Genomic DNA, 13,949 nt, shown 5'->3' with positions numbered 1-13,949 from the left:
ATGAGCAGACTGGGCCTAATTCAAATCAAACCCCTAATAAATTGTCCCACTTTGGTGTTTTAGGTGGATATGTGTGTCACTAAGAGCTAAACACAACGGTCGCAAGTCTCCCTGCAAATTCCTCACAATATGGTACTAGCTGCACTACTAGTGCCAGCAAGCCCAGCCACAAGCAAACCAAAAAAATATATATAACGTTATTGTAGCCCTAAGAAGGGCTGTTGGGTTCTTGTAGAATCACCCCTGCCTAACACTATTCTAATAGAACACCCTAACGCTTTCCCTGACCATCCAGACAGAGAATGATCCAAGCAGCGCGGGCAGGGGCTAGTCTATTCCAGGGTCACCTGATCAGGCCAGCCAACCACTGCTATCGACGTGTAAGGGTACCACGTCATGCTGGGTGGAGTGCAGAGTCTCCTGGCTTGTGATTGGCTCTGTTTCTGTCCGCCAAAAATCACAACGGCGGGAGATGCCATTTTCTCGAGCTGGCGAAATACTCGTCCGAGCAACAAGCAGTTTCGAGTACGCTAATGCTCGAACGAGCATCAAGCTCGGACGAGCGTGTTCACTCATCTCTAATGTTAATTTTTAAAATCTATTAAAAACAATATAAATTTGGTAAAATTGGGCCAGGTGGAGGAGGATCAAAGGCCTATTACTGTTGAGCGCTTGTCCATTTCCGGCCTGATAGACGCGGAGGAGTAAGACCACTATGGTTTCAGTTGCTTAAAAGTAGAGGCATAGTAGTAGACACTTAAGTTTGAGACTTCCATCTCACCCCCATTCTGCTTTGTGACCTGTAGGATAGAGGCCACTACCTTCAGCTCAGATTTGTCCTAGGTAAAGATCATGAGTTGTGTGAGGAACCTGCAGGTATTGTCTTGGTCATCAACACCCCCCCTCCCCCATCCCCCGGCCTCAGTAAATTATCCTAATTGAGCCAGTTTGTTGACAAAACCAGCATGTGGCTGGGCTTCAAAGACCTATACAGACAAACCGACTCCAGGCATCACCCCGGCTCGCCTCCCAAGTCTCAAACAAAGAGCCATTAAAACTCTCAAATCACCAAGTTGGATAGAGACAGTTATGAAGTTATGGTCCGTCTCACCAGAACACCAAATACATTTCTGGATTGAGTATTTGTTGCTGATAAAGAAGATGTGATCTGCGGGGCTCTGGGATACTCTGTTCCAGAGATATCGTCCTGGGATCCACCTGGATCCAATGATACCAGAACCATGACCCCAGGACTTTCCCTGGGGTAGCTGTGGCTTCTCCAGGGCTTTGGATGTAATACTAGGTAGGACTGACCATTGACCCCTCCTTAGGGTGGACAGATGTGTGTCCACACCTGATATAATCAAGCACCACTGAGGGGGTCTTCGTCTTTTCACCTGGGGGAAACATAACATCAACAAAGCGCAGGGAGGATCTAAAAGTGTGGACTATCCATCCCCATTAGGCCACACACAAGGTAACTAACCAAACTGCTGAGACTTGTAGTGCTACCCGTGTAATTTGTTTACTGCATATATCTATTGTGTGTACTGTATTGTCTAGTGTGCCCTTAAGGCAATTAAATATAAAATCTAATCTGTGTTGCTCTTTTATCTCGATCATGAATCTTACGTCCGGGTTTCTCGCTTATAAACATGCTACCGGGTTGGTTCCTCACCCTATATAATCCCGTTATGGACCGGGCTTATATTAAAGGACAACTGGTGGCAGCATAAGGCTGATAATATTCTGTCTCACTGCGGCTAGTGAGAGGGATCTTATAGCCATTCAGGGATTTGATTTAGGGTTGTGCCATATCCGGAAGTTGTGTGGACAACTTTAAATCACTTCCTGCGCCTCTCAGAACCTGTGCATTCTGGGAGTGTCTGTAAAAGGATATCTGAGTGACCTTACGTACCCTTCAGGGGTCCGGAACGCCGCGGTTTCCTTCACAAGTTGTCTCTGCAGTTTCTTTATAAGTGCTGATGGGATAGGTACAGTAAGAGTGCAGTATAAAATCTTAGAAAGTACCATTATTTTATACATGACCTCCCTAGTCAAGAAAATTCTTTCTTGTGCAACCCATCCAGTTCCTTCTGAAGGTTCTGTATTAAGGGATTGATGTTGGCTTCTGCCATTTTCTTTATTGGAGAGGTTAATTGGAGTCTCTGAATGAAACATGAAAAACCCAGTTCGACAAAATGTGATCAAACTTTTCCCAATTTTTACTGAGCAAAGTCATGCAATTTTCAACACGGTTCATGACCAAGGGCCTTATTCTTATTTTTATATGTAATTCCTAATTAATTAATATGACTTTAACTGATTCTGCACACTTTCGTTAGATAAAAAAAAACTACATCTCTCCTGAAACATATTTCTTAGTACTGTATATACTCAAGTATAAACAGAGTTTTTAATCACAAAAATTATTCTGAAAAAAACCTAACTCGGCTTATACTCGAGTCTATTAAAAAAATTAACATTTTCTGATGACCCCCGCTGGTCCTCTTCTTTCTTCGGATGCTCTGGTGCCTCTTAGGGTCCTTCGGCTCTTTTTTGGGTCCCCTCGCGATGCAGTGAGCTCACAAACAGGGACTGTGGCAAACAGCTTACATCGTTGTGTGTGTCGGCCATGTGCAGGAACCCAAAGAGGAGCCAAACGTACCGAAGAAGCACCAGAGCATCCAAAGCAAGAAGGTGACTGCAGTGTGAATTTTTTTTGTTAATTAAAGCTTGGTATACTCGGGGCAGGGACTGGCTGGCTATATACTGGTGGGCATTTGCTAGCTATATACTGGAGGGGCTGGCAGGCTATATACTGGGGGGCTGGCAGGCTTTATACTACAGGGGCTGGCAGACTATATACTAGGGGGGCAGAGGCTGGCAGGCTATATACTTGGGGGAGGGGGCTGGCTATGTATTGGGGGTAGTCTTATTATTTACCCCTTCATTGTTTTTTTTTTCATAAACTTGTTTTAATTTATTTTTTCATAAACATACATATAATATTCCAACATAAAAATTAGTACATTGGGATTCTTGTCTTAGCCAAAGCAGGTTATTTTAATTTTATTTAAATTTCATTACCTGTCTGGTGATTCCCACTGGTGCATGTAAGAAAGTTTTGTGAATGTTTTTGAGTTTTCCATTATATTGTAAAAAAAGGTTATACCCTTTTCTGTGTCTGGTGCTGTTTTTAACTTTGTATACACCACAGGGTCAAATAGGTGGGAGTTTATTTGTGGTGTCTTGCAGTAGGCTACATATTCTCAGATATTTGTGGAAGTCTGTTAAGAGGACAAAGTGTTTTTGCATGAGCATATTGAATGAGGAGATTTTTCCCATTTGTAAGTAGTTCTGCAAATGAATGTCTGCCTTTAGTGTACCATGATGTGGTGTTTAAATTCTCTTTATTTATATCTAGTAGTTTTATTGGTATATTTTGGGAAAGGATTTATGCTGCATCATTCTGATGGAATATTAAGGAGACCCAAGCTGCATCTGTCCCCTGCATTGTGATCAGTTTTGCAGGAGGTGGTTTAATTCTCCACATGTGGGTTATTAGTCTATTCCACAGATAAACATTTTTTGGTACGTTTTCTCTATGCAGGTCCAAATTTTGCTTGGTGACTCCGCCCACCAGTTTTGTGATTGTTCAAGTATGGCTGCCAAGTAGTAGTTATGGAGGGTGGGTAGGCCTAATCCTCCTCTGTCTATGTTTTGTTAGAGTTTGGAAGGCTATGTGGGGGTGATTACCTTGCCATATGAATTTATTTAGTTGTGCTTTAATTTTATTAAAGTATGAGCTGGGGACAGGTATGGGTAGGGTGCAAAATAGATATAAGTACTTTGGTAATACCATCATTTTGTAAGTAGCTATCCGGCCATACCAGGATAGCATATGTTTAGAGTAATTTTCTAAATCACTTAGCATCTTGGGGATAAGAGGTAGGTGGTTTATGTGGAATAGTTTGTTTACTGGATATGTTAAGTTTATACCTAGGTAATTTACCTTGTCTTCCCTCCAGTCTAGTTTGTGTTCTTGTTTTAGCAGTCTTAAGAGGGGGGTGGGGACGTTAATTGGAAGGATTTGTGATTTTGTATTATTTATTTTATAGTAGGATATTTTTACCCCTTCGTTCTGAGAGTCATCATGGACAACATATATAGTTAGGATATAACATATCCTGACTATAGTACCATGTCACTATTAGTTTATCACTTTATTTTAGATTTGGGTATTACATTGAAATAAAGTTACAGAAATAAAGCTCAACTGGTGTTCTAAAAACAAGGTCTCGCAGTGCATTTGTCAGAAACCTTTCCAGCAACTGCGCAACCACAACCAGGCTTGGCGCTAGCTGTCAGACTAGATAAGTGGTGGCAAACTCTCCCTGCAAAGTCCCTGCAGGCTAAGGCCCTGCCTACAGCAGATAAACCGCCCTGACAACGACAAACCCACTATCAGGAACCTAACCGACCTTTTGACCCTACAAGATGACGGGGAAGACTTACTTCGTCTGGCAGCTGCTGGATGGTGGAGCGGACAGGTAACCGGAATACTGAGATAGACCAGTGTTTACACTGCTGCACAGAAATCTAACACAAGTCTAAGACAGGGAAAGTGGGATAACACTGGGAGAGACATAACACTGAAGGACAAATACAGACTGACCAGATGGCAGCAAAGGTACAGAATCGTATAGCAAAAGAATGGTCGGTAGGCAAAGCAGAAGTCACTACACCGAATAGCAAAGAAAGATAGCAAGAGTACAAGATACACAGATTACACTGAATAACGAGCACCCAATGAAGGGACTTCCCAGAATATAAGGCAGTAGTGGACACTACCTCCAGCACTAACTGGCTCGGCTATCACTCAAACCACAGCTGCAGACAAAACAAGTTCAAAGACACACCCAGCTTTCCCAAAGATCAGAAAGAGAGCTGTCAATCACAGGCAGCTCTGGGTGTGGTTTTCTGGCACAGAAGCCTGAAACCTGATCCCATTAGAATAATTTGCGATTTCTGACAGTATTTAAATGTTTTGCATAACTGATAAATCATCAAAGGAAATCTACCTGATACTTTTATGCATTATGAACCAAACATAACCTGAGAATGCTGTAGCTGCACTGATGCAGAAACATATCTTGTCTAATCCCTGAACTGAGTGGTTTTGCTGAAAAACAATTAAAAATTCTTATAATGAGTCTCTCTAGCTCCTGTGGCTGCCTTGGCGCTCTCCTCACCTTAATTATGCACTGCTGCAGCTTTGTCTTGCCCAGCATAAGCCTAGAATATGTGATCACGGTCCTCTAGCTTATGTGTAAGAGTCATCCAGCTTACATTGATTAGTCTTGTCTGAACAGTTCAGGCAGCTCATGTGTATGTGGAATTAATGTGTTTATGTATGGCAGCAAGGGCACCAGGCTTTCTAAGGTCCTGGATTTTATAATTTTTTTTTAGCAAAACCACTCAGTTCAGGGATTAAACAAGATACGTTTTTGCATCAGTGTAGCTACACCATTCTGAAAGTGTGTTTGGTTCACAATGCATAAAAAGAAATGATCGATTCTTTAATATCTTTTGCAGATAATACATAAAATCTTTCCTAGTAGAGCTAGTAACATGAAGCTGTGCAAGATACAACAACATTCACAGTTCTGGCTACTCCTCCCCTTCCAAATCTGAACAAAAGGTTTCCCAGGTGTATTTCTTGCGAGCAACTTACTTTAAAAAAAAAAACAGGAGTAAGTGCTGTTTCACATTAGTTCGTGATCACGTCCGAGTGCCGTGCCACAGACTGATCACTATGGTGGGGATAGAACTCTGCATTATATTGATCTTATATCCCAGTTAAGCAGCAGAGAGGATAGTATACTCCACTACAAGAACTCGATGGATCATATATCATCATATAATGCACAGTTCAATCCTCACCATAGCGATCAGTCCGTGGCATGGCACTGATCACAGAGTTATGTGAAACTTCCCTAATTTGAATTTAAGTAAATGAAGCATACTCAGTGCTAATGTATATATGGATTTCTCTGGAGCATTTGTTCAATAATAAAATGTGTTATTTGTTCATGCCACTTACATCAACTAGTAAAAACCAAGAAGGAATTAAAAGACTAAGGTTATGCCTATAAAATATAACATTAAAGAAGGTTTTGTTAAAATAATTTTGAATACAACTACTACAAGTTACTACAATGACTTAATAATGTATTAGAAAACATTAAAACATTTTTATATGAACCAAACTATTTTATTGCAATAGCTTGTCCATTAGTGAACTGGTTAAATATATGATGTATTACATAATAACACAGGTTATAGATCTTAATAATTTTTAAAATAAAAAAGGAATGTCTATAGTTTATGTTCTTAATATTGTCTTTTCCATACCTTTGAGATGATCAGAGGACCTCCATGCTCTAGACCGCCTTCAAGGGTAAAACCCCAAGGTGCCCCCCCATGTAACTGTACATGGATGTATTGCAGGGGCTCTAGAATTCCATCGGCAGCTTGAAAATCCATAATGAGGGCAGTCCTAGTTTACAAAGAAGAAACATTAATTCTACCCTTATTCCAGGATATAAAGTATAATACATAACAATACTGCCTGGGAAATCCAAACAAAGCAGACAGTCGACATTCCACAGCCAGGAATACACACTCTTTCTCTTTAATGACGAGGAAACTGCAGAGGAGGAGGGGAGGGGGTATGGACTATACTGCCAGAGGCCAAAGTTTTAGGAAGAAGGGCGGAGTTTGCTGATAACTGAGAATAGAAATGGAGGAAAACATTGAAACCAGGCTTGTTTTAAATGTAGTAAAGCTTTAAATCAATAATCTTCATTTTTACTCTTATTCATCTATATCAAAAAAGAAAAGCTACCCAAGCATGTAAAATGTTGTCATAGATCCATTGGGTCCTCAAAGTTGTATATAAACAGATATATACTACTCATTTAATACATTGGCCCAGATTTATTACAGCCCCTGCACCAGTTCTGTCTGACTTTGCATGTTCTTTTTAGTGCAAACTGCTTTCACATGTATTTAAGAGGCGTTCATGAGATATATGTGCAACGGCTGCACTGTTCCTGAAAGGGGCACAGTCGGACCATGCGCCACATTTATCATGCAGCGTCTGACAGAATTGTGTTGCACGCCATATGTTAAAGGTTCACCCAAAAAGGTTTGTGCACTCAGTTGGAGCAGCGCACATGTTCATAAAGAACATGCACCACAATTCATGATTCTGATTCATGATTGTAACAAGACTGTAAAGGGCCCCGATTGCAAACTTTGTGTCGAGGGCCCCATATATATATATATATATATATATATATATATATATATATATATATATATATATATATATATATATATATATATATATATATGTATATGTGTGTGTATATATATATATATATGTATATGTGTGTATATATATATATATATGTGTATGTATATATGTGTGTGTGTGTGTGTATACACACACACACACATACATACACATACACATATACATACATACACACACATATACATACACACACACACACACATATACATATATATATATACACATACATACATACATATATACACATACATACATATATACACATATACAACACACATACACACTAGGACTCGACCAGTCACTTTTAGACTCCTCGATAACCCCCAGGTCTAACATCTGCCTGACTTCTTCGGATATGGCAAGCCGGCGCGCTTCAGGGACCCAGTAGGGTTTTTGGTGTACCCGGATGTGGGGTTCGGTTATGATGTCATGCTTGATGACTGAAGTACGTCCCGGTAACTTAGAGAACACATCCACATTTCGGAGCACAAACTCCTTCGCTTCCTGAATCTGGGCCCTGGAGAGGGACTCCGAGATCCGTACTTCAGGCACCTTGGCATCGGGTACACCTACCTCCGGTGTCACCTTCTTGGGGACAGACGCTTTTTCTACTCCCACGGCCATCAGGGACTCTCTTTCCCTCCATGGCTTTAGGAGGTTCACGTGGTATATCTGTTCGGGTTTCCTCCTCCCCGGCTGAGATACCTTGTAGTTAACCTCCCCCACTTTCTCCATGACCTCATATGGTCCTTGCCATTTTGCCAAGAACTTACTCTCAACGGTGGGCACCAGAACTAGCACTCTGTCGCCTGGGTTAAAGGTCCTGAGTCTGGCTGATCTATTGTAGACCCTAGACTGGGCCTCTTGTGCCCTTGTCATGTGCTCCTTTACAAGGGGCATTACCGCTGCTATGCGGTCCTGCATAAGGGAGACGTGTTCAATCACACTACGGTGGGGGGTCCTCTCCTGTTCCCAGGTCTCCTTAGCTACATCCAAAAGCCCACGTGGGGAACGGCCATATAACAGCTCAAAGGGTGAGAAACCCGTGGAGGACTGGGGAACTTCACGTATGGCAAACATCAAATAAGGCAACAAACAATCCCAGTCCTTCCCATCTTTGCTGACCACCCTCTTTAGCATCCCCTTCAAGGTCTTGTTAAACCTCTCGACCAGGCCATCTGTCTGAGGATGATATACAGAGGTGCGGAGCTGTTTAACCTGGAGTAATTTACACATCTCCTTCATTACTCTAGACATGAATGGGGTTCCCTGGTCAGTCAAGATTTCATTGGGGAGGCCTGTACGGGAGAATACCTGGAACAGTTCCCTAGCAATGTTTTTGGAGGAGGTGTTCCTTAACGGGATTGCCTCTGGATACCGCATAGCGTAGTCCAGGATAACCAGTATGTACTGGTGCCCCCTTGTGGATTTGACTATGGGGCCAACCAAATCCCTTGCAACCCGTTCAACCTGACCTGTTTCCCCTTTTCTGCAGTAGCAGTCTTACCAGATGGTTAAGTGGCCTTGTCACTGGCACTGCTTCGTGTGGGAGAGATAAGTAGAAGATCCTCTGTAGCCCGATATCTCTCTACTAGGGACACGAGTTCCTCAGCATTTGTTGGACCGGCCTGTCCAACCCATCGCTGGAGCCGAGAGGGCAGAGAACGGGTGAACTTGTCAAGAACCACTCTCTCGACCATCTGTGCTGGGGTGCAGTCCTCTGGTTGTAGCCACTTCCGGACAAGATGGATCAGGTCATGCATTTGGGAGCGTGGGGGTAGTTTTTCTGAGTATGCCCACTGGTGGACCCGGCTGGAACGAACTTGTATGGTGACCCCAAGACGAGCCAGAATCTCTGCCTTTAGCTGGGGGTACTCCCGGGCTTCTGTTTCACTCAGGTCGAAGTAGGCCTTCTGCGATTCACCTGTCAGGAACGGTGCAAGGACATCTGCCCACTGCTCAGCTGGTAACTCCTCTCGCTCTGCTACTCGCTCGAACACAGTGAGATACGCCTCCACGTCGTCCGTCGCCGTCATCTTTTGCAAGGCCTTCTGCACTGCAGCCCGTGCGGAATGCTGGACAACCGGATACCCTTGCAAACCAGTATGGGACCCCTCAGTAGCCGTTGCTTGCGGTGCTGCCATAATGCCAGAAAACTTTTCCATCATCAGCTGGAACATGGCTCGGGACTCTTCCTGCTGCTGGCGGGACCTCTCCTCCTGCTGCTGGAGCATGGCTTGCTGCAGCTGCCGATTAGCCTGGGACTCTTCCTGCTGCTGGCGGGACCTCTCCTCCTGCTGCTGGAGCATGGCTTGCTGCTGGCGAGACCTCTCCTCCTGCTGCTGGAGCATGGCTTGCTGCTGGCGGGATCTCTCCTCCTGCTGCTGGAGCATGGCTTTAATAAAGTCCTCCATCTTGGCTTTATCCTGCAATTTGCCTGCTGCTTTCACCCAGGCCATGCAATGTTGCAGGATGTAGCGAGCCTTTCAGGTGTGTGTCTTTTTTGAACTGCCCGCAATCTGAAGCACCATATGTGGGGATTTGGCCCAGTAGAGACCGTGGTAGCGGGGTGCTGTGATGCAGTTCAAGACAGTGACACCAAGGTACAGTCCAAAACAGGTCTCGCCTGCGTTTATTGCAGCAGAAACAAAATAAACGGCCTTCACATTCAGGCATTAAACAAACAAAAATCCTACCCATCAGGGTGCTAACTATACAAGTATTCCACTAACTCACCACTATACAAAATCACTTGGCTGCTCCAGGCACAGAGGTCAGGGCTGTGTGCTCTCCAGCCTCCTTTCAGAGAGAGACAACATTCTGAGCACTGCTCAGCCACTTTATGCAGACTGATTAGGCTGCTCCCATCACCTGTGTCCAAGGTGCTGGACAACACAACCTCAGCACTCAGGCCTTGCATAATAGGAAAACCTAGGGGAAACATACCGCCCATCCACAGTTAACCCCTTCAGTGTCTCACAATATACTATGTGTATGATTTAATGTTACTTTAGTAAGCAGCTTCTAGTGCCTTTTTTATTGGTGACAGGTCCTCTGTAAGAGTGTATTAATGTGTGTATGAGAGTAAAACTTTATACGTGTGTATAAGTATATAAATGTGTGTGATTTTACAAATATGTATACAGGCAGTCCCCGGGTTACATACAAGATAGGGACTGTAGGTTTGTTCTTAAGTTGAATTTGTATGTAAGTCGAAACTGTATATTTTATCATTGTAGTTCCCGACAATTTTTTTTTTGCCCCAGTGACAATTGGAGTTTCCAATTTTTTTGCTGTAATAGGACCATGAATTATCAATAAAGCTTCATTGCAGACAATTTTAAGCTGATTATTGCAATCTGGGACTATTTTAAAGCATCCAGAGAGCTTCACCAGAGGTCACAGTGGGCAGAGGGGTCCGTCTGTAACTATGGGTTGTCTGTAAGTCGGATGTCCTTAAGTAGGGGACCGCCTGTATATATATTTTAAGGTGCTGTGGGGCCCAGCCTCTCCTAGTTACGCCACTGTACTTAAATTGGTATTCATATTGTGTTTTTGGACTATATATGACAAAAGTGGGTATTCTTATTGGTATTGATTAATTGAGACTCTGAGGCTTGCCTTGTGCAATGATCTCTAATAGCCAGCAGATGGAAGTAATATTGCTATATACTGCAATACAGTAGAATTGTAGTATATAGCATTAACAATTGGACCCTGCAGGGTTAAATTATCCTGGAGGATCTGAAATAATGGTACTAAATTAAAAATAAATAAATATGAAAAAATGCATAAAAAAATTAAATCACCCTTTCCCTAGATCACATATAAAAGCAAATAAACATGTTTGGTATAATCGCTTACCAAAATTTCCGATCTATCAAAGTATAATAATGACTTTTCCCTGCGTAACGGAAAATAGCGCCCAAAGTCGAAAGTGCCACTTTTTTCAGTTTTTTTAAAATATTACGAATTCTCTAAAAAGTGATCAAAAAGCGTACAGTCCTCAAAATAATAGCATTAAAAATGTCATAAAAGTCTCAAGAAATGATACTACCCACAGCTCCGTAAACTGAAATATGAATTATTAGTGCCTAAAAATGGAGATTTTTTTTTTGTACAGGAGATTTACATTTTTGTAAATGTATGAAAACATTATAAAACCTACACAAATTTGGTATCCCTGTGATCGTACCGACCAAAAGAAAAAAGTAGACATGTCATTTGGGATGCTCAGTGAAAGCTGTAAAATCCAAGCCCACAAGAATATACGCAAATACGTTTTTTTTTTTCATCATTTTCACTGCAGTCCCATCTCTTTACATGGAAAAATAAAAGTTATAGATTTTTGAAGGTGGGGAGTGAAAAATAAAAACGCAAAAAAGGAAAAAGGGCCACGTTCTTAAGGGGTTAAATAAGGTTAAATAATAGGGATATAACAGCAGCCCCCCATCATATATAAAATAAAAGCCCCCATGTCATATAAAATTCATACCAGTAGCCCCGTGTCATATAAAAATATTAATAGCAGCCACCCCGCCATATAAATTTAACAAACAGCCCCCCAGTCACATCAAATTTATAACAGCAGCCCCCATCCTATAATATACATAACACCAGCAGGGCCGGATTATAGGGGGGCCCCCACCAAATGTGGGCGATTTGGGCGGTGGCATGACCGGCTGATTCGCCCACTGTGTATTTGGGACTAGGCTGTGTTTTTGCCGTACCCGGCAGTCGGCATGCATGGGCCATGACCCGATTTTGGCTTAAGGCAGAGCCAATACGTTCCCTGCTCTGCCATTAGACTGTCCAGGGAAACTCAAGTCGGTGGCCTCCACTTATTGATCTTTCTCGTGTATACTCGTGTATAAGCCGAGTTTTTCAGCACAAAAATTGTGTTGAAAATCCTCACCTCGGCTTTATATACGAGTCAATACATATGTCAATGCACAATGCAAAAAAAAAAAACAACTTATATACTCACGCTCCGGTGACCCCGATGCGCAGCGCTGCTCCCCCAATGTCATTGTGGCTCCTCTTCTGTTTTTCCCCCGAGCGGCGCATAGTATGACGTCAGCAGTGGCGCATCATACTATGTGCCTGCCGGCCGGGAGAGGGCGATGGCGGTGCCCTGCAGGAGGTTACAGAAAAAAGAAGAGGAGCCGGGAAGCTAGAAGATGAGCCGCTCTGACATCAGGGGAGCAGCGCTGCGCATCAGGGCCACCGGAGGGTGAGTATATAAGTTTTTTTTTTTTTTTTTAATGCTGGAGTGGCTCTATACTACTTGGGGCAGGCTGTATACTACTGGGGAAAGGCTGTATACTACTGGGGAAAGGCTGTATACTCCTGGGGGGAGGCTGTATACTCCTGGGGGGAGGCTGTATACTCCTGGGGGAAGGCTGTATACTCCTGGGGGAAGGCTGTATACTCCTGGGGGAAGGCTGGGGTGGCTCTATACTACTGGGGACAGGCTGTATACTACTGGGGGCATGCTGTATACTTCTGGGGGCAGGCTGGGGTGGCTGTATACTACTGGGGGCAGGCTGTATACTACTGGGGAGCAGGCTGGGGTGGCTGTACACTACTGGGGGCAGAATGGGGTGGCTGTATACTACTGGGGGCAGGCTGGGGTGGCTGTATACTACTGGGGGCAGACTGGGGTGGCTGTATACTACTGGGGGCAGACTGGGGTGGCTGTATACTACTGGGGGCAGACTGGGGTGGCTGTATACTACTGGGGGCAGACTGGGGTGGCTGTATACTACTGGGGGCAGACTGGGGTGGCTGTATACTACTGGGGGCAGACTGGGGTGGCTGTATACTACTGGGGGCAGACTGGGGTGGCTGTATACTACTGGGGGCAGGCTGTATACTACTGGGAGCAGACTGGGGTGGCTGTATACTACTGGGGGCAGACTGGGGTGGCTGTATACTACTGGGGGCAGACTGGGGTGGCTGTATACTACTGGGGGCAGACTGGGGTGGCTGTATACTACTGGGGGCAGACTGGGGTGGCTGTATACTACTGGGGGCAGGCTGTATACTACTGGGGGCAGACTGGGGTGGCTGTATACTACTGGAGGCAGACTGGGGTGGCTGTGAACTACTGGGGGCAGACTGGGGTGGCTGTATACTACTGGGGGCAGACTGGGGTGGCTGTATACTACTGGGAGAAGGCTGTATACTACTGGGGGCAGGCTGTATACTACGGGGGGCAGACTGGGCTGGCTGTATACTACTGGGGGCAGACTGGGGTGGCCGTGAACTACTGGGGGCAGACTGGGGTGGCTGTATACTACTGGGGGCAGGCTGTATACTACTGGGGGCAGGCTGTATACTACTGGGGGCAGGCTGGGGTGGCTGTATACTACTGGGGGAAGGCTGTATACCACTGGGGGCAGGCTGGGTGGCTGTATACTACTGGGGGCAGGCTGGGGTGGCTGTATACTACTGGGGGCAGGCTGTATACTACTGGGGGCAGGCTGGGGTGGCTGTATACTACTGGGGGCAGGCTGGGGTGGTTGTATACTACTGGGGGCAGGCTGGGGTGGCTGTATACTAC

General features: G+C 44.3%; 1 protein-coding gene across 6 annotated transcripts in view; it reads right to left on the bottom strand.

Annotated features, from left to right (window-relative positions):
* LOC140077151 (protein Shroom4-like) overlaps positions 1-13,949 on the bottom strand; it is a 603,736-nt gene that overhangs the window by 520,229 nt on the left and 69,558 nt on the right. For 4 of the 6 annotated variants that reach the window (XM_072124065.1, XM_072124069.1, XM_072124068.1 and 1 more), the window contains exon 2: positions 6,418-6,562. In XM_072124065.1, coding sequence (XP_071980166.1) covers positions 6,418-6,549 — 132 coding nt within the window. In that variant the 5' untranslated portion in view covers positions 6,550-6,562. The other 2 variants (XM_072124067.1, XM_072124066.1) reach the window with 2 other exon arrangements.

The sequence above is a fragment of the Engystomops pustulosus genome, chromosome 9 (assembly GCF_040894005.1).
Source record: "Engystomops pustulosus chromosome 9, aEngPut4.maternal, whole genome shotgun sequence".
NCBI lineage: Eukaryota > Metazoa > Chordata > Amphibia > Anura > Leptodactylidae > Engystomops > Engystomops pustulosus.
This window is presented reverse-complemented; position numbering and strand designations above follow the sequence as displayed.